Source organism: Balaenoptera acutorostrata, chromosome 4 (genome assembly GCF_949987535.1).
Source record: "Balaenoptera acutorostrata chromosome 4, mBalAcu1.1, whole genome shotgun sequence".
Lineage (NCBI taxonomy): Eukaryota > Metazoa > Chordata > Mammalia > Artiodactyla > Balaenopteridae > Balaenoptera > Balaenoptera acutorostrata.
In genome coordinates this window covers 63760066-63787994 of record NC_080067.1, presented here as the reverse complement: position 1 = coordinate 63787994, position 27929 = coordinate 63760066, and the positions used below count along the sequence as shown (strand labels likewise).

General features: G+C 39.4%; 1 protein-coding gene across 8 annotated transcripts in view; it reads left to right on the top strand.

The window, feature by feature from the left end:
• PEX5L (peroxisomal biogenesis factor 5 like) overlaps positions 1-27929 on the top strand; it is a 278603-nt gene that overhangs the window by 62302 nt on the left and 188372 nt on the right. For 3 of the 8 annotated variants that reach the window (XM_057545876.1, XM_007195372.3, XM_007195373.3), the window contains exons 1-2: positions 1717-1824; positions 3301-3372. The exons of 2 other annotated variants lie outside the window; for them this stretch is intronic. In XM_057545876.1, coding sequence (XP_057401859.1) covers positions 1732-1824; positions 3301-3372 — 165 coding nt within the window. In that variant the 5' untranslated portion in view covers positions 1717-1731. Of the gene's footprint in view, positions 1-780; positions 961-1716; positions 1825-3300; positions 3373-27929 lie in introns of those variants that run through there. 3 more of the 8 variants (XM_007195375.3, XM_057545874.1, XM_057545875.1) reach the window with 2 other exon arrangements.

The window sequence follows — 27929 nt, the reverse complement described above, 5'->3', positions numbered from 1 at the left end:
GCAAAATTTCCTTATATAATACATTCTATATCTGTGGCCATATATGGTTTTCCTATACAGTTTCCAAGTTTTATGGTTTATTTAGTTCAAGTGAATAAACCCAGCTTTCTGTTTCACTTTTGTGGAGGTAGATAGGGTCAAGGAGAGCTGGTGGAACATTTACAGAGAGGAAAGATTACCAGTTAGCCTCGATGTTCCTAAGAAAAAAACAGCTCTGATTCAGTGGTATTAAAAAATTTGGCAGTACTAAAAAGTAACTAGGTAGTTCTCCTATCAGTTACTCAGAAAGGGTTCATAATGTGTGATGGAGAGGGGAGATACTGTGTTTGGAGTTTCAGAGACTGACACTTATCCTGAGCTGAAAGCTTCTCACAGGGAGGGAGGCATTCTCAGCAAATGATGACTATTTCCTTCCTTTCCTCACTTCTCCCACCTCGAGGTCCTCACTGTTTTAGCTCCACTGCACTGACGCTCCCTCCTCAGCTGCACTGTTTTAGCTCCACTGCACTGACGCTCCCTCCTCAGCTGCACACAGGGGAGCAGTGCACAAAATCGGCTCTCAACAGGCAGCATGCTCAGGCTGAGGTGGACAGGGGCCTAACCTTACTGCCTCAGTTGAAATCCTCAGCTCCAGTGGCTGCCAGGGGAGGTGGGAGGAGCACAGGAAGTGATTACCCTCGGGCTTCTCCTCCCACAGAAGCCCTGCCTCCTCGCGCTGGGACAGTGGGGAGGTTAGCTTGCTTTCTCCTTCGAGTTCAGTCCTTTGGCTAATGTGAAAGACCACGCAGAAACTATGGAGTTGCTTTTTGTGCTTGACAAAGTGCAGAGATAGAAGACAGGGATTCCCGGCTGGGAGGAGGGAGGAGAGCTGAAGACCCCGGCCTGGGCTGGCTGATCTAAGCAGTCAAAGTGGGAAGCTGAGTGCTTGAAAGAGGATTATACCCGCACTAGAAATAAGCAGTAAGTGAGCGAATAACCGTTATGGCTTAGAAAAGGCTTAATCCCCCTGTGTTATGGGGTGAGCTAGAAAATATTGCTTAACTCTAGAGTAAAACTGGAAGGCTTCTGACTCTGTGTACAGTTGTCTGTTGTTTGGAAACTAGGGGCTTAAGAGCAAGCCCAGAGCTCTAAATGCCTCCTCCCACTCTTGGAAAATGCCAACTTCTACTTACAGTAGTTGGGGATATAATCTTCTTCCCTAGCCTCTTCCTGGTAAAATTTAGTAATAAACCAGATAGGGAGTTGGGATTAAATTGGAAAAGTTGAATCTGGTATTGGCAGAAATGGCGATCTTGAATTACGTTCTGTGAATGCCGACATTGTTATATCTATTAGCAGTGATTTGCTAATTGCAAGAAAGTCTGGGGCAGGACATTGAAAAGGGAGAATTGAAAGCTTTTATGACAGAGAAGCTGAGTAGTCCATATGCATGAGATGAAATATAAAAATGTGTATAATTAATAATAGATGGAGGGGTTTTTTGAGCATTAAACTAGAACAGCAGTCAGGGAACATATACTTGGATATAAGCTAGAAAAGAAGAAATTTTAGTGTCAATAATTTTTTGTGCTAACCCAAAATTTCACAATGTTTACAAAGTCAAGACAGTGATTCGGGGATACTTCGATTATTGTGGTACACTATAAATACTGTTGCTGGGCAAGATCTGTGGTTCTCTGGTCAGCAAGTTCTGGCAATGAAGCCACTGCTGCTGGTGCAAAGAATTCTGGGATGTCTGACAGTGAAATGGATGGAAAGACCCACATTCCATCTCTACTTAATGTCCTTTTGTCCAGAAGTCGGGTCATGCACATGAGCTACTTGGTACGTATACAGATCAATATTCAGAAAGGCATTTCTAAATGTTTTGCATTAGAGGGTCTCTGGACAATATCTTATGGCAACCAGTGGACTAAAGCAAAGTGGTAGGAAGGAAGTCCATCTTGATCAAAACCAACCTTGTTCTCTTTGTTTTCCATCAATCCTGAAATGGAACCTCAAATGAGGACAAGAATAATAATAGAGAGAAATACTGTGGCCATCTGTTCTGTTCTAAGTGGTTCAACTCATTAATATATGAATGAGAATTCAGATTTTATTTATGCATCCTAATACTTGAAGATTCAGAAAAATATCTTTATTACAGAAAAAAACCCCACAAAAATAGGAGGTATATTTATTGGGGAGGAAATGTGGAAATCTGCTTTTGAAATGTTACAGGAGAAAAAACAGACAAGAATCGTTTCCCACAGTATAAAGAAGATTTATGTCGTGTTCGCTGAAGGATGTAATTCTTCCCCCAATGAGATGAGGATCCTAATATGGCACAGTAGATGCAAACAGATATTTTTAATTCCCTTAATTCTAGTTGATATAATTAATACCGAGAACAAGAATTGCTTTTTTTAAAAATAATAACCTTGGATTACAGCTAATTATGTAGTGAATTTTCTTTTCTTTTTCTTACTGGTCCTCTATGAAGGTACTATGTTTCTGAAATTATGAAGAAGCAACTGTCATTCCTGGTATTTCCTTTAACCATTGCACTGGGAGAAAGAAAAAGAAAAGACTCAGACATATTATCTTTCTCCTATAACACAACAGTAAAATGATTGTAATGATCTATGTCCTTTTCTAACTTATAAAGTTATGAACGTTTGCTATGGGGAAGATAGATGGGGGGGAAAATGCCAATAAAGTACATTTTTTAAAATGGTCTGTACCCTACCAACTTTTCAAACTACCTAATTTTGAAAATTATTTTACTTATCTTTTTAAAATTATTTCTGAGTTGCTTTTCCAATGTTAGTTTTCATCAGATTTATAAGCAAACACAGAAAATCTGAAGATTCGTTATCTGAGTGGTGTTATTCTTGCTTAGTCTTAAAAATATATAAAGGATTAAAATAAAACATTTGATATTTGAAATCTTAAGCATAATATAATCACTAAATGCAGTTTCAGTCTTTAAGAAAAATGTGCTGGGACTCTTTAAGGAGTTGCTTATTTATCTCGAATTATTAAAGAATCTTTTCTAAAAATATGGAATTGAAAAAAGAAAAGCATAACAATATTCAGAGAAGGATTAAAAGTATAATTTGGATGGGAGAGGCTAAACAGAAGCCAGCAGTTTAATAAAGATATTTTCTGTTGTCCATGAGAGATTGGCATAAAGAATGATGTATTTTGACCAGTGAACAATGCTAAGAAAAGATTTTTATCTTTAAAAAGTATTAAGTGGGAATTAACATTATTAATGGAAAGAAACTAAATGATCATTTAAAATTATTCTTTCACAAGAAAAGTAAAGAAAAAGGATATGGAAAGCTAAGCAGTGATGAAGACCTGAAAATAATTGTTGATCAAAAGCAGGTAAGTGAATGCTTACATACATTTTCTAATGTTGCATTGTAGATTTTTGACAACTGAAGCCCTTTGAGCTTTCAGCCCTGCCCTGGAAGCTATATTAGCTTAGCTCGTCTAACTGAGGCCTGCATAATAAGATAGATTTTGAAAGCAGCTAAGCCTCCCCGTCTCATGCCTCTGATGCACTGACTTCTGCATGATGTCAACATGTATGTCCTGTATGTAAGAATGATGAAAAATAAAGCAGAGCAAGATAAGAGAATTTTTGGAAATTAAAAGCCCCACTTGAAAAATGAAATCAGTACAATGACAATTTGTTGGGAAAAAAAATATTTAAATAAGAACCAGAAAGTAAATTATTTTGAAAATGAGAAATGCTACTATTAGTGTAAAACAATGAATATAATTTGAGGACAGGGATATAAGACTTTAAAAAACTGAGAAGTTTAAACATATTGCCCAATTTACTTTCTCAGATTGTCTGCAGTAAATTTAGAGACTTTTTTTAAAAGCAAACAAAAAAAGAAGCTATTTAATATTCTTTAATACTGCCTGTGATTTGAGAAACATCTAGCTTATATTTCATATGGGCCCATAAGGTGAAATGAAAACTGCTTAATATACCATAAACAAAGACAGGTAATGGAAGGTATCCAGCTCGTGCCACTGAATTGGCATTAGCCCTTAACGTCTTTGTTAATTATCAGGGAGACAAGATAACTGCACATCTATTTCATGTGTAAGTGGCGCTGATTCTGATGTAAGCTCAGGTGGAGATAGAGAAATAATTCAAAGGAATCTGAGCAGATGAAGAAGTTAGAAAGAAGGCAGTCAGCAAGTTACAGAAAGCCAAGTTGAATTTAGACAGTTTCCTAATCATGCAGTCTGTTTTGCATCATGGTGATTGCATTAAAGGAGCCCTTGTGTCTATTTCTGAAAAAAGGAAAAATGACCATCAGAAGATAGCAACCAGAAACAATTAACTTACCAACTGGCTTATTAGACCTGGAATAATTAAGGTAACTGAAGTGGTCTTCTGGGGAAAACTGAAAAAAGCATCTCCCCAGGAGGTGCAGAATATGTCCATACTACAGGGTTCACTCAAACTACCTTCAAGTTTTTCTTGCCTTATCTTCACTCTCCTGCTTCTGAGTAAACCAGGGTGGAAGAGTGTTGGATATGGCCCTATGTTTCTACTCAGCGCCAAATTGTCAGTTCGGTTAATAAGATAAGTGGGACTGGAGCCTGAGTGCTCTGCTGGGCTGTTAGCTATCATTTTAACTATGCCAGATTAATTACTTGGGGTGTGTGATCTCCGTCTCCCATAGATCCTGTGCTGTAGACTAGCATTCTGATGAAAGGACTGGACCTCCCTGGCAAATGAACTAGTAAAATACAATTGAGTATGTTATGAGAACATATATACCTATAAATTTCTCTATTAAAATTAAAAGTTTTATTTTTTATTTCTTCTTTAATCATGTAGAAGTTAAATTCCTACTCTTTTTATACTTCCTTACTATCATTCTGCCCCCAAAGCTGCTTTTGTTTTCTTTCTTTCTTTTCTTTAGTTTTTCCTAAAGCTTCTTTTTGTTTTAAGTGAATTTAGGGATTCAGAAAAGGGAATCATTGTTCTTTTATTCTCGTGGTACTTTTCACAAAATTTATATTGTTGTGCCTAAACACATTTTATTAACTGTTAAGTAATCTTTTAAAAAAGAGAACCCACTTTCCTGCTTCTTCAGAAAATAACACTTTTCTTACCTGGATCAAATGAGGGAGGATTCAGTTTCTCAGTCACTGTTGTCTCTGTAGTTATCATGTTTCCTCCGGTGCCGTTGGACCAGTTGGCACCAGTTGGCAGTGACCCAGCTTTGCTGAGTCATTCATGTCAAAACATGTCTCAAAAGATGAGTAATTATGAATATGAGTTGGCTTTGGTGTTTGCTGTTGGCAGTAAGAGTAGTCCTTCCTTTTGGGGAAGGTTTATTTGGTGTTGCTGTAATGAACAAATCCTAGGTAGAAACAATGACAGCGTTGACACCTCGAAGTAAAATATTTGGGAAAACACTCTAATTAGTCTTTATAACACTACAAAAAAATTCTTCCTAAGTTTAAGAGATCAACTTTAAAAGTGTATGTGTGTTTATGTGTGGATGTGGTAAAACACTTTTTTCTAATAGTGCTTCATCTCACAGTTGTTATATATATTTTGGCAGGGGAGAAGGAATCTTTATGTTCTATTTAGTCTTCCTATGTCTTTTCAGAAACATGGTAGAAATTTGTTAGTCAATCTTCATATAATTGCAAAAAGCTTTAAATAAAATAGTTGGAGTGATGTGAAGGGCAGAAGTCTACTAAACTCATTTAATCTGTCATTCAGAAGCTGTCGCTCTACAAATGCTGTGCAAGCTATATGCCGTTTTATCAGTCATGTGATTTGCCAGTCTTGTACTTCCACAGAAAGCCCACAATTTTGCTTATGTAAGCAAATTAATAGCAGAAGCAGCCCAGAGTATGAGGATTTTGTTCACTCTGGCTGCCCACATTCAAGGGGGTAAAAGGTGATTTCTGTGTTATTTCTACATAAGAAAAAGTAATTTTGGAAATGTGTAAGGTTTTCTTCTTAAAAGGCAATATTGTGCTTCTCTTTTTGTGAAATTTTAGTGGCAAGATTTATTTGAGATACACATGAAAACATTCCAGAGAATTCTTAGATTAGTATTGATGTCCTAAAGTAATAGGAGATGCCATATAATATGTAATCACACACCCACACACTTCTATAGTCATTTAAATATAAATGTATCACATTGGCATTGAAGTCCATATTCTCCAAAAATCCCTAGAGTTTTCAAATTTCAAGCATAGGAAAGTAATCAAAGGAAGCATTAGATAAAAATCTTTATACCTCTAAAACCCAGACATTTGATATAAATATATACAGATATTTCATTATGTATATAATTATATAATGTATATAATAGACATATATACAGTTATTATATACATATAATTATAATAAAATATATAAAATTAGTTCTATATTTGGCTTTCTAGAATAAATACATATTTAAAAGAAATTTTAAATATGTATTTTGGATTATTCTTATTATTTTTTAACATATTCTTTCCTGATTGGAAGGGAGTGCATCTTGTTTAGGAATAGATTTCATGTACAAATGAATTTTCTTTGAAGTTGCTGAGATATCAGGGGTGGGAGTGGGGGAGTAGATGGTCAAGTACCTTGAGTAAGTGATTAAAAACATTAGCCACTTTGAATAAATAAATTCTATTTTAAATTACTATTTTTAATTAGAATAGAGTCAATTTAGCTCAAGGTTTGTGATATGTTCACCATGATAGCTTTTTTTCTAAAATGTTTTCAAATTCCAAGTAGACTTAAAGGAGGTAACCAAGGCTGACACAAAATTATAGAATATTATCACTATAAAGGGGATACACTTGTAGGTTCAAGCATTTCAAAATAGTTTTCACAGTATGTCGTAGATTGAGTTGCTTGTAGGACTCAGAGTTGCAGCTGCATATCTTTCAGTGCAGTAAGGTGGGGAAATGTCAAATGTCAACCTATGACAAAGGAAACAAGTGTACATGGATCAGAACCATGGTTCTCAAGTTTTAGCAGCCTCAGAATCCTCTAGAGGGCTTCTCAGAACACAGATTGCTGGGCCCCACCCACCCCCAGAGTTTCTGATTCTGCAGGTCGAGAGGTAGGGCCCAAGAATTCGGATTTCTAAGTCCTTAGTTCCCACTGCTGGTCCCAGACCATACTTTGAGAATGGCCGGGTCAAAGGAAACAACTCTTGCAGTTCTAAAGAGAAAAAACCTATGTATGACTTGTGATAAATTTGACATTCTTCAACTGGGCATTACCTGGAAACCTAAAACCTAGAATTCATAGACATCCAGTGTAATGATGCTGAAAACAAGAAGATCACGGACATTTACAACTAAAGGTGCCTTAAAGACCCAGATTTGCATCTGACTGAATTCCACTTAGTAGCCTTGTGTTCTTGTGGTAGTCTTGTGATTTGAGGTATTTCCTTATTTGTAAAATACTACTCTTCTCTTCCCAGCTCTTAGAGTTTCTCTAAGAAGATGAATTTATAACCATTATGTCATTTTAAGTAGCTAGTCATCACCACCTATTAGTCTGCTTGGCCTGCCATACAAAATATCATAGACTGGGTGGCTTAAACAACACAGATTTCTTTCTCACAGCTCTGGCGGCTAGGAAGTCCAAGATAAACGGGCTGGCATGGTTGGTTTCTGGCAAAGGCTCTCTTCCTGACTTGTAGATAACCAACTTCTCACTTTATCCTCACATCCTCATATGGCAGAGAGAGAGAGAGAGAGACAGAGAGAGCTCTGGTGTCTCTCCCTCTTTTTAGGGCCCCATTCTTAAGGCATCATTTAACCATTATCACCTCCTTGCAGGCCTGTCTCCAAATACAACCACATTAAGGGTTAGGGCTTTAACATATGAATTTGGAGGGGACACAAACATTCAGTCCATAACACCACCACACAACCCCAATTCAGCAAACAGGAACATTGAGATCTAGAAAGGTGAATCGAGTTTCCCCCGAGGCCCTGCTTAGGTACACAGAGAGGACTGGAAGCCAGCCTTCCCTCCTGATGTGCAATCCAGTACACCATCTATCATCCTATATAGCTCTCTACGGTCGCCCATTACTGGTCATCCCATAGGTGGGCATTAAGAAGCTGTTTTGCTTCAGTGCTCTAATTATATAAAATAACCATCTACTAGGAAGTATCATAATTGGCCAGTATTTATTTATTGAACCCTCACAGGGATAATCTTTTCCACAAACACTCCTTAGCAGTTTACTTCCCTCTTGGCCCCTATAGCTTATTAGGAGAGAAAAGCCCTTCAAAACAAATGTGCACAAAATTAGAGCTGAAAGATGGTTGTTGCCATCCACTCACCCTTCCCGTACCTACACAGCCTCCTCCAAGAGGGCCTTGACCAGACGTGAGAGGCACCATGGGGAGAGACAACGCATACCTTTCTTAGCCCCAAACCCTTATGAGAGTCTCCTTTTAAATTTGTAGGAGAAGCCCGAGCAGAAAGCAACGGAAACTAGAATTTCTGTGATTTTTCTCTAAAGAATAAGAAGAGAAAATTATCGCCACCCCCTTGTGTTTCCAGTAGCACATAAGCATTTGAGTAGGATTGTAATTTTATCCTAGTGGTCATTGTGGGAATGAATCCTAAAGAGGAAAATATAGGCCAACGTGAAAGAAAAATGGAAGAATGAGAAAAACAGATTAACAGGAAAAGATACTGAACTTCCTTCTGCTAACAGTTAGTGTGGTCATACCACCATCTAAGCAGCTGACCTGATTCTCGGACTCATAAATAGTAAAAGGAATGGGGGTGATATGTGTCACTGCCTTGTACTCAGCACCATCTGGCCAGTGCTTTTTTTTGCCATATCAATATGGTGACTTAATTTAAATATAAGTCAAATCCCATTTACCTCTGAGAAGGCTTATGAAGCATGAGACCCTGTCTCTTGGCGTCATGTATAACACTCTCCCTGGGTACCTTCTTGGAACCCCATGTTGGTCACCAAGAACAGAAACCCCCTTTAGACTTGCAGAAAAGAAACAAGCTGGGCAGCCTGGAGATTCTGAAGCGGGATACTGTGAGACTCTGGAAGGGCCAAGCACATTATGCTGTTATGGTTGCCCCCATTATGCTCACAGCAGACATAGGCTCATTAGCATTTTCCTCGGAAAGATTGATAGATGAGAAATGGTTCAATGAATATAAGCCATATTTAGGTGTGATGAGAGAGGCCAAAGCTTTTCAAATTTGCTATCTGCCGAAGCTTTTCAAATTTGCTATCTATCTGAAATCAGCACTGGAGTAAACAAAGATTCACTACTGTAGTCCAATCAATGCCATCTTGTCAGCAAAGCTATTTATCATCAATAAATGTACAAGGCAAGGGGAAAGTTTTGCACAAGGTTAAATAGAAAAATTACTGGGAGAAAGGCATTTTTACCCATCTTTTATTCCTAAATATTACCTATTCGTGTCAAGTAATATGAAAATAGTTCTGAGTTACTGGTAATTGAGAAGGGGGTGAGGGGTGGAAGTCACAGTAATGCAAAATATCTTACTTTATTTTTCCTTGTAAACTCACAATGCTGAGAGGTTTTTTTGGTTTTTTTGACTTGATGCATTTCAATTTAGTATACTGATTCCCCTAGGCATCACCTCTGACTCTAGGAAAAACAAAAAGGGCAGACCTAATATCTTAATTTCAGAGTCTTCTGACACATTACTGAGATCTGAAGATAGAAGGCCAGAAAACGTAGAGGGTTGCTCTTTATAGAGTGACACAGGGGCAGGCAGGAGACACCTGAAATGAATGAAGTAGGAGGCCATCGTCCTAGTTTCTAGTCTTGGCTATGCCACTTACTAAGCAGAAGACCTTGGAGTGAGCAATTTAAGTTCTCTAAGTTTCTGTTTCTTCATCTGTAAAGTGGAATAATACCATCTCAGATGGTATTATTATTATGCTCAGATGTCTGTTGTGAGGTTCACATGGGGATGCCCCTCTGGAGAGCCTTGTGTCCAGCTTAGCCTCCTCTGGTCAGAACCAAGTCTAGAATCCAGGACCACGGCTATTTTGTCTCATGCTCTTTCCATCAGCAGCTCACACTTCCTGAATGTTGAGTTGGTTGTTGCATCACATTTTCACTTTGCTTATTCCCACTGCTTTCCTAGTAAGCAGTTTGCATGCCTTCTGTAAGATACTGTCCGTTACTCTAGTTTGGTGCCTTTTCGGGGCTCCTGGCTCCTCTGCCACTGCTCGTGTTGGCCATTGTGAATATAGCAAAGTTGTTACACAGTGGTTATGAGGGAGGCTTTCACAGTCAGGAATCTGAATGAAAACTGGCTACAGCCATGTAGTAGCTATATTACCTTGGGAAAATTAACCAGCCTCTCTGAGCCTCAGGCTGCTCTGCTATAAAATGAAGAAAATTCTATCTACTTCATAAAGTAGTTGTTAGGATAAATAAGTTGCTGTAAATAAAGGCTTAGCAAAGTGCATGGCATGAAATAAGTGCTTTATAAATGTCAGGTACTGGGGTGGGTGAGTGGTGGGAGTTGATGGTAAAAGCCTTAGATTTAGTAGGTATAGAATCCCCTTGGATTTCTTCAGGACTGAGTTATAACTTAAACAATAAAGTCTATTTTGAGATCATAGATACAAATGTCTCCTTGGATCAACCAAGTACAGAAATGAGGGGAACAGACTGTGTGTAAGAAAAATAGGGAGTGAGGGGGGCAGTGGCTAATGTCACAAGCTGGCCCCTCTAGAAGGAGCAGCACCTACCAGCCCCAGCTAATTGCCATCTTGTTGAAAAATGGGCTCAGGATCACCACATATACTAATTTTTCAAGAGAAGCAATTAATCTGCTGCTTTTTAAATGTTTAAAACCAGTTTTTAAATTTTATAGCAATGTGTAGTCAAACAAAATAGTGTGGTTCTGTTTACAGCCCTGGGGTTCCAGTTTGTGACCTGTTACACTCATGAGACTCTAAGATCAAAGGAGAGTAGGGTGCCGACATGGGTCCGAGTGGGCCTCTGCTCGCCCCGTTTCTCTCCTGCTTTACACCCTCTCCCTTGAAACCTAACCTAACCTAGTTGTCGATCTGATTAAAACAATAGACATTAAGATATAATTGTCAGGGCTTCCCTGGTGGCACAGTTGTTAAGAATCCGCCTGCCAATGCAGGGGACATGGGTTCGAGCCCTGGTCCAGGAAGATCCCACATGCCGCGGAGCAACTAAGCCCGTGTGCCACAACTACTGAGCCTGCCCTCTAGAGCCCGCGAGCCACAGCTACTGAAACCCGCGCACCTAGAGCCCATGCTCAGAAACAAGGGAAGCCACCGCAATGAGAAGCCCATGCCCGCAACAAAGAGTAGCCCCTGCTCGCCGCAACTAGAGAAAGCCCGCGCACAGCAACGAAGACCCAACACAGCCAAAAATAAACAAAATAAATAAATAAATAAAAAGATATAATCGTCAGATGGTCTTCAGTACCCCAGAGGTTCAAGTACCTCAAAAGAGAACTTGTTACCTAAAATGTAAAAAAATCCCCATTTGATAAAATGAGTAGGTCAGATATTTGTAAGTGGAAAGTATTGCTGATATTTCCTATTCAGGACTTTTACTACCTCCTAGTCTTACCAACTTAGCAACTCAGAGAGTAAACAAGGTACCCGCCTTGCAGAGTAGCAAGTACCCAGCTTTCCTCCACAAGTCCCTCTTCCCCAATTTTGCAAACAGTAATGCAAACCACAGGGCTCAGTCAAAAACTGTAACCACTGAAAAAGAGAGACCATGAGTTACCACTTCAAGTTCAACAAATATCTTAAATGCCATTATATATCTTTATTTTAAGATATTAATGTACAGCCTATGTTCATTAGATGCAGCATAAAAAACTGGACTTTCAGACTGGAAAAATATGTAGATGTAAGTAATTTTCAAATAGCCCATTTTTTTAATCTAATGGGGAAAAGTGCTGGCTGAATGTAAAAATGATGTGATATATGGAAATAACAGGCCGGGACCGTAATGCTTAAACTCAGCCATTTGGAACACAACTTGAAAAGAAACCATTCAACCTTTCACTGTGGAAGGTTTGTTGTGCCTTTACTGGTTTTGTGTTTGGGGAATTTGTTTTGTTTTGTTGGTGCTGGTGTTGTTTTAAGTAGATTCATCTGGTCAGTCTGAGAACTGTAGACATTAGAGCTGGAAGGAATTTCAGAAGATAATCTGATCCAGTGGTTTTAAAACTGTGCTCCGTGGACCCCGTTCCCAGCCACTTTGAACAGAGGAGGGGGTTCACGCACGTGGTGCCACCCCTTAGAGGGTAAGTTGGCCCCAGGTGCGCAGACAAGCTTTGGGTGATGAAAGGGCGCTGCTGCTAAGAAGTTTGATTATATTGGTTCTACTTCAACCAGAATAAGTTGAGTCTTAGATAGGGAAGTAGCTTGACTGTGTCACTAGGTTATTTTATATCACAGGGAATATTAGAATTCGGGTCTGCAGCCTCTCGTCCTGGCTTCATTCATCTACCCCTATAACTAACTGCCTTCCTAAATTAAACTGCTTCTTAGCCTTTCTTCCAAACTCCCTCCTGCTGGTAAGCTAGGCATACCAGTCAATCCAGAGAAATCGCTTGAGAGCAGTGTGTCTTTCAAGTGCACAGCTGACTCTGTTAAATTTGCCTGATAAACTTTTATGAAAGGATGTTAATATGAGATGCTTCCTACTTCATAACGAGGTTCTCACAAACTTTGTGACAACTTCCCAGTTTTAGAAGTGGAATTTGAATCTCCTAAGATTCCCCCTAATGAGCTTAGCAGAGTGTTTCCTCCACGTTGAAGCAGAGGGTTCTTCCACAGCTCATCTCCCAGGTCTTCTCCACCTGGATCGACTTATCATCTCCCTTTCAATTGGCCTTGGGGATTGTGAGCCAGGCCCACAGTTCAGCATCTAGCTGCCTAGTCCGTCCATTCTGAATGGGTTGCCAGCGCTTTGTCTAATGAACCCTGCCTGTGACTCTCACTGGTTACTGATTCCATCAGTGTCTATTGTCATAAGGGCTTCGAAAAGCAGTTGTGGGTGGAAATATTTATACTGAAAAGATTTATGTTACAAGTTCAAAATCTGATAAATAAAAAAGATTAAGGAACAGAAAAACCGTACAAATGTTTTTTTTCTTTTTTTGATACTTAAACAGCAGAGAGAGTTTAGAGAGTAGACTTCCCTTCCTTCTCTTCTGGCTTTGGACCTAGATGCCAGTGCTCTGCCATTGCCCTGACCTTGTCATTTCTGTGGTTGTGCTTTTATTTCTCTCCCATCCAGACTTTGCAGTACATGTCTTTTCCTTTCTGCTCAGCCCCACCCTCTGATCCCCGCCTTTGGAATGTGTCTCTTATTCTGGCACTGCACCTATAAGGTTTGACAGAAACACAGTTCTTGCAAACCTGCTTTTTTTTTTTTTAATGCTCCATTGCTCCTTCTCTTTCTTCAAAACAACTCTATAATTCTGTCATTTCCATTTTTAGTCATTAATTTTTCACATGGTCTACCCCCAGACAGGGTGAGTACCACTTCCTTCCTATCTTGTGATCTAGGAAAAACACATGCACACACAAATGATCATTCAATACAATTGTTATTTATTCCTCATCATAGTATTTTTTGGCCAAATGATCTCATTCTTGAAATATATGAATAAGTGACTTATTAAAGAAATGGTGAGAGAATGTACCATCTCGGCTTTGTGCTAGAGGCTCTGAATAGAAAAAAAATGTTCATTCATCACTCTTTTCTACCTAAATTATCTCAATTGTATAATTAGTGAATAATTAATGATTTCTTGTAGAAAAACACTAAGCATGGAAGTAGTTTTCTTCCAGTCAAAGGTTGTCCAATTATCACTTCCCTACACTCTCAGCTTTTATCTTTAAATTTTAAATGTGTCCTCAAAATTGACCCATTAATTTCTGTGAACTATGGGAGTAGCTTCTGAAAAAGAGATGAGTGATGGTGCATCAGCTGATGGATTTTTTTAATCAAGTTGTTTAGTACAGAATAAAACAAATTGAAGCTCACAAACAGGCTTCGTTATTCCTAAACTTTTAAGCTAAAGATATAAAACCTTAGAAACTTTGCATTTTAAAAAAATGGAAGAAATTTGTCTTTCACTAAATGAATGAGCAATCTTACCCTTTCATCCAAACTCCAAGGAACTTGATTTAAAATCCTTCCACTGTGGTTTTATGAACCACAGTAGCCGTACAAGACATGCATGGACCCCAGCACTGCTTGGGCTACAGGTGACAGACACTCAAGACACAGAGAGAAGTGATGCTTCTCGCTGTCTCCCACATATTACGCAGACACCTCAGTTGGGCTTGCAGGCCATGGATGGTCCAGTCCCTGACTACCCTGTTATCCCCCTCCGTGCCCCATTCATACTGAACAACTTGAAGCACCCCAAGTGTGTAACATTCTTCCTCCCTTTTTGCCTTTGTCCTGTGCATGTATATACGTATATGATACACATCACAAAATCTTCTGATGTATCCCCTAAGAGTGGAAGGATATAGATGGAGGGAAGGAGCCCTTCTCATGGTTGTGCTAGAGACTTTCCCCTTTGAGAATCCAAATGCTAGGAGAGGAGAAAGAGAATGAACAAACCCCTCTTGGCTCTGCAGACAGACTTCCTAAACCCCATAGATGTGGGGTCGGGGGGAGTGAGAAGGGTAAAAAAGAAAACAAAAGTGAAGCCTATTCCTAAAAAAGGATAAGGAGCAAATGGGAAAACAGAAAAATCTGAGAACCTATTGTTTATAGAAGTTTGATATGTAAACAATTTTGCTATGTGTCTTCTGGGGTTTGGTTGTGGGGGAAATATTTAGTCACATTTAGCACGTTTACACCTTTTGTTGTTCTAAAAAAAGCTGGGGCTTGATTCTGCCCTGTTCCCAAGACGCTTCCTCTCATGTGATACAGGAGGGAGAGCCGTGGAGAACCCAGCAGAACCAGTTCAGGCGATGCTGGCAACATTTAGCTGTCAGTATCCAGGAGGGACCACCAAGCAGGGAATCATATGTTTAAAAACTGGTTCTAAGATAGACTACGTGAGCAAAATTAAATTGTCTTCCTCTTAATTATGAGGTAACTTAACTTGCAAAGATACATGGGATGCTGCTTTTGAAAAAAAACAATAGCATTATTTTGATGGAAATGATCTAACTTCCTACTTCATTCATTTATTTTACAAAAACTTCTTAACAGCCTATTTCTCGCTAGGTATTTGCCAGGTGCTGGGACACAGAAATGACATAAACATAGGCATGGCCTTTAAGAAGCCAACAGTACAGCGTGGGGCTTCGGTCAATAGGCAGTTATGGTGCAGGTGCTGCAGCAGGTTTGGAACTGAGGACTTCAGGGAGTACTTAGGACCCTCAGGCCTCTAAGATGTGTATCATTTCCCTAGTCATGGTCCTGGAAGAATTACAGAGTCTTCCTAGTGTTCAGTGTATTCCCAGGACAAGACATGGTTAGGGGAACAATGACCACATATGTTTTTTAGAGCCTGGCTGTTCAAAGAGAGGTCCATAGACCAGCAGGATTAGCGTCACCTGCATTTTGTTAGAAATTCATAGACTGAATCCCGGACTGAATCAGAGTCTGTAAGGTTGGGGCCCAGGAATTAGTTGTAACGAGCTTCCAGGGAATTCCGATCCTCTCTGTGGTTTGAGAAGCACTGTTTTAGATTATTCAAATTTTTAGTGTCAAGAAAAGATCAGTTATTATTTTGGTAAAGATGTTAAACTGATTTCCAAGGACTACAAAAGAAAAGGAGTTAAGACAAATTAAGCATCTTAAGTCCTTAATTTCACTGTTCCTAACCTTACAAACATTCCCTCCCAGTTTCATTCATTAAAGTGAACCTACACAGTAATCAATCCTGTGATCCAGGTTGTTTCGTAAAGAAAGTACAGATGATGGAGACTAAGAGGTAAAACTTATTAAGGTAATCTTTGTCTTAAGCGCTTCTAACCTTAAACCACTTTTATTAAAAGGTTAATAACAACACACACTTATGTAGCATTTACTATGTGCTACATCCTGTTCTAAACACTTTATATATATTAACTCATTTAATCCTCCCAACAGATCTATGAGGTAGGTACCATCATCCGCATTTCACAATGCACACTAAGGCATAGGGAGTTTTATGCCAGGCTGCTGCATTGCACAACCCCAAGGAGACGTGCTGTGCCCGCAGTCTGTGTGGCTGTGCCTGACTGCTCTGGGCCCAAAGAGTTCACAGTTAGGAAGTTATCCCTTCCTCATGCTTCCCTGACTTATTAAGGAGATCTGTTATTATCTTGATGGTGCTAGGACTGTAATAGGGTAAAATCTGAGAAAGTCTTTCTGTTTGTAAGGGAACGATATATAGGGTAGGGAAAAGCATAAATCACTTAAGATGGCCAAATTGGAAAAGAAATATTCTCCCTTCAAAAGACAGCATTCGTGTGTGTGTGTGTGTGTGTGTGTGTGTGTGTGTGTGTGTGTAAAAGAAAGAGAGAAGAGAGAGAGAAAAATAGAGAATGTGTGGATACATAGTCATAAACACACATGCCCAGAAGCAAATCTATGAAAAAGGGCAGTTGCCCAGTCCTTGGATAAATGCCCACCTCTGAGGCCATTGGGACCCTGCACTGTACTGAATGGTAGGACCAGGTAACCAGGCAGCCTTGCAAGGGAACCAGTAAAAGGCAGGTACTGCATTAGGGTTGCTACTCGGGTTCGAGTCCTCCCATCTGAGGTGCTTCTCATGATAAGTTAAATCCTTACTTTGCACCTAGAATTTTCTCTGTGCTCACTACATTTGAAAAATTCCATGCCTGGAACAAGAAAGAAAGCGCATCGCTTCAGCATTTGTTGAGTAGCTTTCCATTACTTGGAGTAGATTGCTGTGCTCTGGAAATGTCTTTCCGCCAGCTGCCCCACAGGGACTGACCTTTCTGCTCAGGCTAAAGTCCCTGCTGAACTATTCAGTACAGCTAGTTTATCCCCGGTTGTTGGCAGATCTCCAGTTTCTCTGCCTGCCCATCTAGAAAAGTGGTCTGAGAACTGATATTCTGCCACCCCCTTCAGTCTTTCACTGGCCACAACTCTGCCCTTCCAAGCTCCTGGTGATTCCTGCATCCTCCCAAAAGCAGCACCCAGCCTCTCTCCAAGAGCCTTACCTGTTGGTGCTGGAGAGCTGACAGTCACCCTTGGGGTCCCTTCTCACTGGTTACTCTGCTTATGAGTATACAAAACCCTCCTCAGAAACTTTGAACAAGATCAAAAGTATCACCCATGTTCCCAAGGACTCTTCATTTTACATACTCTCTCATTTTTGCATAGTCACAAGCATAATTTAAATTTTTGCATAGTTGCAGTTAGTATGCATTCAGTTTTATATCTCCCTTTTTATGTAACACTATGCCAGACTCACTTTTTCCACATCACTATTTAATTTTTATAAATGTCATTTTAATGGTTGCCTTATATTGAATCAAGGTGAGCCTTAGGCATTTTTTTGCCCCACAACTTTCCCTGGCTTGTGCAGTGACCACCCAGATCTTTCCCTTCTTCTTTCAGGATGCAAGTTATCAAATTAAAAAGGAAAGGAAGGGATTGCAAGAAAATTGTGTACGTTGCTATGATTAGACATATACTGATTTACCATGAATTATGCATATTTATGGAAATTTGCACATTGTCATCCTTTCATATCCCTCTGAACCTTTAAGTATCAGTGGAGATGCTACCACACACGTTGCACTGCTCTTGTAAAACCTCAAGTTTAAATCACATCCTACACTGCAGTTATACAGGATTCTGCTTCCTGAGGCTGACCACAGCCGAATCACAAACATGGATTTGCATAAATTTGGTTTGCATGAATTTTTAAGTTTGCTGAGAAGGGAAATTGACTAAATATTGTTAGAGCCACAAATAACTTGGGATATAATTTACTCTGGTACCACATGCATTGAGGACACAGATGTATGGACCCACTAGGATAGTCCTACGCCAAAAAGATACACAGACTTAAAGACCTATATTGAAGTCTAAGCAACTTATATGAACAGGGTAATAGACTTAAAAGTCCTATGACTTCTTCATATTGAAAGGCAATGACAAAAAGAAATAATGGTGAATGGATTTTAGAATATATAGTCTTTTGCAAGTATTCTAGACTTTAAAATTGTTGCACTGGTCCCAAAATGCAAAACTCTTACATTAATGCAGATCCAGGGGGTACAGGAAGTTAGTTTAGCAGAACTAAAATACAAGTGAGGATGCTAGGATTCAAGTTTCTGGCTTTGCCAATGGCTTTCTCTTTGACCTTGAACAAATCTCTAAGCCTTGACGTCCCTATCAGCAAAGTGATAATATTTTCCCTACTTCTATCTCATAAGAATTCCTGAAGAATTTATTAAAGAAAACTAAAAAAAAAAAAAATCATCTGAGCCACTCAAGAGGATTACTTCCTGTGAATAAATCCAAAATGGTATCATTTTCAAGGAAGCCACTTACTAAGGCCCTGGGGTTATGAATCAATCTCTTGTGTTAAAGAGCAATTTAAAAATGAGATCCCCTGTAGAAAAGTGAACACATGCAGAACTATTACTTTTAGAGCAGTAAACCGTAGGAAGGGAGGCAAAGTGTGGCTTAATTTTATTAATTTACAAGTGATATAATTACATTGCATTTCTTTTTGAATGATTCTTTTGATAAATTTCTCTCTAATCATAATGAGAGGAAAAGTGGATGTTTTCATATTTATGTTTTTCAGCTGTCTTGAAAAGATGACATTATAAATAGATAGTTCTAGAGAAATAACATTAGTGTTTCTATCACTACTGATTCTATTTTTTTAAATGAGCAAATTTTTTTTCCTGGAAAAGCAAAACTTATTCTGAGGCTTCTAAACTGTATTTAGTAGTCAAGAAATTGCACATTCCAAGTAAAAACAATATATCTGCCCCCCCAAAACTAGAAGAAGTCCTCCTAGATGAATCTGTTAACACCTGAGCCTTCATAAAAATGAAAAACATGCAGAGTTTATAACGAGTCTTTAGCAGAAAAGTCACATCATGTCTCTCAAAACACAGAAAAACCAAGTTAGCGTCAGTGAAGTGCCAAAGAACTTCCTCTCCTGCAGTAAGCTGGCATTTAGAACTGCTCTGTATAGCTTTGGAGGGAATCAGGCTCTCTATCAATAAAGCGCCTTTGGAACAATTATTTCAGGGTACACTGGTGCGAAAGAGTAGTAACCACCAATGAGTTTTTATTATTCTTCCTTATTTAGAAATCTGCTTCTGACATCACAGGGGAGGCCCATGATCAGCTTCCTCAGAACTTCCAGCCTATCAGGAAGAAAAAAAATAATCCGAAAAACATATCTAAGGTTTAAAGTTCATGGTGAGGCCAGATTTGGGGACAGGGTGCAGAAAGATTTAGTTAAGTCAGCTTGTGCAGAGGTCATTTTAAACACATGTATAAGCATTGTGGATGAGATTAGTGGAGTTGGGTGGATCACACTTTATACCCCAACTGTCCAATTTAGTTTCATTATGACAGGAGTGGGGGAGGGGTGGGAATAAAAGGGAATTAACGTTGTTGAGCATCTATCGATACTATGTGCCAGACAACAATCTGAGAGATATTATTATTATGCCAATTTTTAAGAATGGGGAAAAAAACCCAAGGCTGAGAAGGGTTGAGAAACTTGAAAAGAGTCACATAACTAGTAAAACAGGAAAAATGGAATTGAAATAAAGTCTCCTTCCAAAGCCCATGCTCTTCCCGTCAACTCCCTTCCTACAAGTCATCAAGTAAATTAAACTGCACTGCATTTTGTTTAATTTAAAGAGACAGTCATTAGTTACTGTGTATTGCCTAGCACCCATGGGAGTTTAAATAAAAGAGTCTTCTTTAAAAAAAAAAAATTGTTTAAGTCAGCAAAGAGAAAGGTGGGGCTGAGTCAGGGTCAAAACAAAGCCCCTGGTGGTCACCAGCTTCGGAATTGCCAGTCCCTTCTTGGAGATTCGTTGGAAGAAGGCAAGTGCTAAATAAGGGAAGTGAGCAGGCAGAGGGTTCTCTTGAAACACAAGAAACAAATAAAATGAAAAATGTAGTGTCCTATGTCCCAGCTTGCACACAACTATGCCTATATTTTACTCGTAATTGGCGTAAAGATCAATTGTACTGGAAAAGTGGCTCATTTCACTGGTTTTTTTCTCCCATTCTGAGCACCAAAGTTCCTATATTCATGGCAGATTTTTTTCTTCACTAAAAGTTAATTCCTGAGCTTGTTCTTGTAGAACTACTATTTAAGTAAAGCTATCCAAGGCAGGTGCAAAAGAACGAAAAAGAAATCTCTTTGGAACTGAAGAAGCAGTGCAGTTTCCCAGTAGCTAGATGAGATCACCCCTCACATCCCTTCTGGGATTTATCGACTTAACAATGTTGGGAAACAGAAGAGTTAAAAATTTTCATAATTTTTCCAGAAAACTAAAGTAGATAAAGGGGGTTACCTATGCAAAATATTTCACCTTTGGGGATATTTTGAGTCCCTTGCCCACTTCTAGCTTCATTAGTTGCCAAACATTTGCTTTCTCACTGTATTCATATTGGTTGACCATGATCTCCCTTTCCAGCCCTTCCACTTCCTTCATGATTTGCTGCATGTTGACCTTTGAGTCTCTTCCTCAGAGACGCTGTTTGCTCCTTCACTTTTGGTGGAATGGATTTCCCAACATCATTCTGCCATTTCCACCCAGAGTCATGGCGAGGCCCCCAGAGTTCACAGACTCTCCATCACCAAGGATTGGGTCACTTAGGGACACTCCTCACAGCACTGTGGAAGCCAACTTAAAGACACATATAAATGATACAGCCTCCTTGCTTCTCAAAACAAAATGAAATGAAATCTTTTAATGTTAAGTAGATCAAGAATTTTTATCACATAATGCGGACCTCCTTGATTACACCTGCATACAAATAGATTAAATAGCACCAGCAGTAGAATCTTTAAATAAAAATAACTACACACAGTTTATTGAAGCCACTTTGTTTCATTGCTTTTAGTTTAATCGTCATCACTGTCGTCATCGCCATCATCATCATCATCACATTGTTGAACACCACTATGGACCAAGTGGCATACACATTGTTCCTCCTCTTGAGAGGTATATGTTCTCTATATATTTATGAAATTAATGCCTAAACAAAGTGGCTTGTAAAAGGCAGAAGTTTCTCTCTCACTTAAAAAGAAGTCTGGAGTTTCACCATCCAGGGCTGGCATAGGAGCTTCCCAAAGTCATCAGGGATGCATGCTTCTTCCAGCTCTCTGCTCCGCTGTACCTTGGAAGAAGCCCTACTCCTTATATTCTAAAATGGCTATTTTGAATCTCCATCCATTATCTTTGAGTGCCAAGAAGCAGGAAAGAAGAAAGGAGGGGAGAGGAGGGCAGGGACTATCTACCCCTCCTTTTTTATCCCCTTTTCCTTTTCTTTTATCCACCCCTCCTTTTAAGGAGACTTCCCAGAAGTTCCATAGAGTCCTTTAATTTATATTTCATTGCCCAGAACTTAGTCATATGATCACACTGGCTACTGGAAAGGGGTAGGGCCTAGGAGATTTAGAGTCATTTATTCTGCATGGTAATATGTCCACCTAAAAAGCATGTTACTAAGGGAGAAAGGTATCGGGGTAGAAAACTAGCAATCTCAGCCACAATTGTCATTCTAAAATTGTCAAAAATAAATTTCACCTCTGAAGTCAATGACAAAGGAAAATAGCATATATCACACATTTTGCAAATTTTTCTTAACAATTTTATCTTACAAACTCACAGAGTCCAATATTGTTTAATTAAGGTGTGGGTAGGGAGACAGGAAGAACTGTTTTTAGAGAATATGCAAAGTATCTGCAGTGGCGTCTCCAGCATTTCGCAGTACAAGAGGGAAGAGACTCGCCTGTGTATATTCTAAAACAAGAAACAGCCAGCAGTACTTGGATCTTGTGCAATTAATAATTTCACTGCAGTCTGATACCCTTTGCCATTAGACAACACACATTTTGGTCCAAGCCCTTTCTCATGATACCCTATTTCAGAATGCTCACCAATTTCATCTCAGCCTTTCCTCATCCATCACTCCCCTCATCAGTTCTTTAAGCTCCCCTTTGCTTTGTCCCCTCGGGACATACAGTGTCAGTGAGGGGCATGTTATCATGTCGTACTTTTGTCTCTCACTCATCTTAGTGTGTATTTTCAACTAGACTCTTAAGTGCCTCAATAGCTGTCCAGTCCCACTCCTGCCATTAGCTCCCATAGTGCTTACTGGGGTGTGGTGTATGAAACAGGCCCTCAGCAGACACTATGAGTACAAATAGAAGATGTGAAAAGATAGGAAAGAGGGATTTTTTTTCTAAGGCTGCCCTAATTGTCCAGCAAGTTTGACTGACACATGCTGAGACCCCGGCACCGCAGGGCAGCAGGAAGGGAGCAAAAGCTGACCGGAACATAAAGAAGCTGGCCATGCAATGCAAGTACCACTAACAGAGGATGTTCAGGTGGCAGTGGGATTTCAGGCAGTGCTTTGTGCTTCAACCACAGTTCCACAATACTAAGGAACCTGTCCTTTTACAGCAGACCCTCAGCAAAGGCTGATGGTTCAGGGAAAGAGGCTGACAAGTGGTTAGGTGAGGTGTCGAGGTCTCAGCCAAGATGAGGACAGGTTCCCAGAGCAAATGATGTTGCAACCCAGTTGTACAGACTGGGCCAGCATTGCCAGCCCTTATAAGGAGGAAACTACATCTTATTCATCTTGATATTCCCAGCACCTAGCACTCTCCTGCTCACAGTAGATTTTTAATAAATGCTTGCCCCTCCCGGTCCCTTGTCCATGACCATAAGACTACTCCAGACTCCACCTTGCTGGTGGAATGAAGCTACTAATTCCTCCTACCTTTGAGGACTCCATTGGTTTCCCCTTGTATGAGGAAGGTAGCATGTGGGAGTGGGGCGAGAAGGCCACCTGCCCCGCTCAGGTTATTTGTACTTGGGAACAAAACACCATTCTCACTGCTATGGACGGCAGTCCAACATTAACGTAAGCAACCTTGTGTGCAGTTCTACCAGATGTGTTACAGGAAAGTAGAGGCTTCAGGGGCTCTAAATTTAAAAGATAGCAATTGGTTGGCCTTTCATAATTTAGAATACTAGGTACAACTTAAAATCATGCTGACCGAGTTTTTACTGACATGGAAAAAAATGCTTGCAACATATTAAGCAAAACACAAACACAAGACGAAAATTTGGAAAGATCCAACTGTGTTAAAACATGCTTAGCAGAAAAGACTCTAAGGAAACATTCTAAATTATTAAAAGTGATTATCTCTGGACACTGGATTTTTAAACTACTTTTCTGTTCTTTTTAGTTCCGTATTTTGCAATTCATTAATTCCCCCCAAAACAATTTTTAAGAATAAAATACTACAAAACTGACTAAAAATAAAAAAAATAATGAGAAAGAGCTGTACAACTAATCAGACTAGAAATAATGCTGTTCCAAACATCAGCTACAAATAAAGCCATGTATTTCCTCTACATAGAAGAGACACAGTGGAATTAGAACCAGGAAAGCTAGTCATAGGATCTGCTTACTCTTTGTGTGGCCTTTAATTAAATATTATTAAAGTCTCTTCCCATGAATATAGATATACTGATTGCTTGTGTTGAAAATCTCCATCAACAAAAATGTTTGTTTAAAACTTCTTAGTTGCCAGTTTATATAATTGTGTTAAAAGTGCATTTTCACAATGAGCATTAATAGCTTTAGCGGCTTCAGGTTAGTAAAAGTCTCCTGTGCTTCCACAGAGAGAACATCTGAGGTAAGCATTCCTTTTGTTTTTCTAGTACTTTGTTTTCTCAGCGACTGGTGGGGATGGGGGATCAGGGAAAAGTAAAGAAATGTAGCCCGTGCCTACCCAGTTTTACACATGATAGTATCATTTATAATTTTCCAGGACTGAATTGGTAACTCCTGCAGGGAGGAAATTTCACTGAGCTCTAATTCTCTCCTTGGCTCTACACACCTAATTGTATTTTCTCCCGTTCTGCGTTCCTATTTGTCTCCTCATTCATCTTCTCTGGTGAGATGACAACTATGTCAGCACCCATTTCCAAATTCTCATTTTCCTGCTCGTAACTTCTCACCTTGCTGACCATAGTCAAACAGGAGAAGGGAAACCGAGCTGTTTTTGGCAGGTACTTTAGAAAAAGACCAAACAGAAGCTAAAATCCTTTAGGAAGGAAGACAATTTGCTAAATAAGGATCGCATTAGGGTTCTGTCTGCCGCTTCTTTTGTGAAGTTTGATCGTTTAATAACTTTAGGAGGTGTCTGTGTCTCAAATGCAAAGACCATTATGAAAATGGGAACTGAACTTCCAGGTCCCTTGCTCTGAAATATAAATCCAGGAAATTTGTTTATAATTATAGAAAGTCAAATACATTTTTATTTATTCCTGGATGTTAATGCTTTTAATTAAGAAAAAGTATCTGATTAATAACAATGTTCTAAATAATAGATCTGATCCCTATACTTACCATTCATTTTTTTCCTTCTTTCAAAAAAACTTTTGATTATAACATGTAAAATATAGTTATTGTAAAAAATATGGAAACGACAAAGGAAAGAATGCGATTTACTTCATATCAGTATTCTCTTTATATTGTTTTGTTTGTTTGTTTGTTTTGAGAATCAAGCTGCTGAATAGAATAAGCCTTTTAAACCCACCTAGGTTTTAATCTGAACTCAGCCACTTTCTAGCTGTGATTATGGACAAGTTTCTTAACCTCCCTAAAACTTTTCTTTGGTTAAAAAAATGAGGATAGTCATACCTGCCTCACAGAGTTGGCATGAGAGAAATAATGTATCCTCGGCACATAGTAGATGATCAGTTAATAGCAACTATAATAATAACTATTATTATCACCTTTTAAATTTAAGAGTTTAAGTTTAAACTTTTTTAAAGCATTTTTTAATACTTAGGAATGTCAATCTCATTTCTAATAGTTAGGTACACCCAGTGTGTAGAACTGAGAAGGACGCCACCAATTTGTCAGATGAAAGCACTTTCTCCATGTCTCAGGAAGGGATTTGCCATGTCTGCCTTGCTCGTTAGTTTATGAGAGCCTCCATCCAATTGAAAATTACTGAAGGAAGGGGTCCATGTCTCATATACCGTGAAGCCCCACACAGCCAGTGACTGCTCAGTGCATACCCATTGCTACTGACATTGGCCCACAGAGATAATAATTCATGGCAGATTTTGCTCACTGATCCTTCTCTTTTTGTCAATGCAAAAATCCATGTATATCGCAGCCCTATTTTACACATTTAGAGGTGGGCCCTTGGTGTCCAGGAGAGCCTGAATTGGCAAAATCTGCCTACACTAATTGAAGGCCTTCCTGGCTCTATGTACTGTGTGGGTGGGAGAGACTCTGGCTCCTGGATTCTCAGTCATAGCTGCACACTGGCACAGCCTGGGGACTTTTTAAAAAAACTGATGCTTGGGTCCCACCTACAGGGATTCTGACTTAATTGGCCTGGCTCTAGCTCACCTCACCCCGAGCTTCTGCCCTTTCAGGAGCCATTGAAATCCTGTTACTGACTCTACTTGGACTTATTAAGAATCCACGTATGCTTTGGGAATTAGTTGTTTTATCTTCTTCTTACTTGCTTATTGTTCTCATCATCATTTCTATTCTAATGTAGTTACTCACCCAACTCTTTCATCTCTGATATTTTTCTTTCTTCAGTCTCCATGTTGGACCTGTAAACAAGGAATTTCAGTGAGGAGATAGGGCTGTCGTGCAGTGAATTTATATTTCCTAAGTCCCTGCCTGTGCCCAGCACTGTGCTAGGAACTATTTCACTTAATCTTTGCAGCAATCTTGGAAGGCAGGTGGGAGCAACCTGTCTACCATTGAGGAAACTATGATTCGTGGATGCCAGTCCGCTTACTCTGTTTCGTGCAGCCAGCAAGAGCGTGGACTCAAGTTCAGATCATTTCTGATTTCAAAATACTTCCTCTTCGTGCTCACCATGGGTCACAGAATCAAAGGTTGGGGGTAAGGGGCGACCACATAAAAGAGTGAAGCTGAGTATAAGGCCGTAGGGAGAGGTAAGGACTGTGGCAAACTGGAACATGAATGCCCCAATGAGAACATTCAGATGTAAAATTCTTCAACATTGCAGGTAACAAGACACATCTAAGTATACACTGAATTTAGCTTGCAGGCCACCAGCTTTCAAGCTTTGAAAAATACCGTAGTCATACAATTTCACTCTGCAACCACATAGAAGAGGCAGAGAATATACTGTGTGACCTTGAGTGGGATCACTGAGACAAATGAGAGGAAGTAGAAGGAGGCGGATTCTTTCTTTCTTTCTTTCTTTTTGGCTGTGTTGGGTCTTCGTCGCTGCGCGAGGGTTTTTCTCTAGTTGCTGCGAGCGGGGGCTACTCTTTGTTGGGGTTCACGAGCTTCTCATTGCAGTGGCTTCTCTTGTTGCGGAGCGCAGGCTCTAGGCGCACGGGCTTCAGTAGTTGTGGCGCACGGGCTTAGTCGCTCCGTGGTATGTGGGAACTTCTTGGGCCAGGGCTCGAACCCGTGTCCCCTGCATTGGCAGACGCACTCTTTTTTTTTTTTTCTTAATATTTAATGGTTATTCTTTTTTTTTTCTCACACACACACTGTATTTTATTTTTACAAGAGATAAATAGACTGACACCAATCATTGTAAATGGATGACCACAACAAAAGCAACAATGATTGCAATTACCAAACACAAAACACACTCATACTATGTCATAATATTGACATTCAGTCCAGTAATCCTCCACTGTAACAGCTCCTTTACTTTGCAGTGAAAATTGATGTGTATATTTTTTGCCTCTGAGTCCTTGTGGGATTTTTTTTTTATTCAAACAGAAAGTCACAAAAATTATAATCATCCTCATCAGTTCACTCAGTCCCATGTAATTAATTTTTTTTTCATCTTGATCTTTTGTTAGCACTTTTGAGTTCATCAGTTTTCCATCAGAGTTCTGAAAATGCTTATTCATTCAGTTCAGCAGTATAGTCAGTTACCAGAAACCTGTACTTGTCAGAGTCTTTTCCATGAATTCCTTGAAGATGAAACCCTTTTATAGGAACATTTTTGTAAAAGCATCATAGTACACCCAGAACTGTCTGTAAATGACAAAAGACTTAAAAATGACCACGGTTAAGATTTGATGAAAGTTCATAATAATGCAATTGACAAGGAAATTTAGTTATTTCTGAGATATACATTTTAAAGTAATAACTAGAATTATGACTTATAACATTATACCAGAACATATAAGATGTTTATAAATTTCATGTAATGTCTGAAACATTTATATTAACATATTTCCATACAAATAACCCAAAGAAAGTTTAGTATTAGTTGTTTTGTTTGTTTGTTTGTTTGTTTTTTTATACTGCAGGTTATTAGTCATCAATTTTATACACATCAGTGTATACATGTCAATCCCAATCGCCCAATTCAGCACACCACCATCCCCACCCCACCGCGGTTCTCCCCCCTTGGTGTCCATACATCCGTCCTCTACATCTGTGGGCAGACGCACTCTTAACCACTGCACCACCAGGGAAGTCCCCAGGAGGCGGATTCTGATCTGGTATGTTTAACAGACCTTCCCATCAAAGCTGCCCAGCAGAGGAACCAGCTGCCATGAAGCAGCAGCAAGTGCTGCACCAGGAGAACCGGGCACTGAGCTAAGGAAATGCTGCAGCACTCCTAAGGAAAGGTTCCTTCTGTGGATAGAAGATACAATCCTGTTAAACAT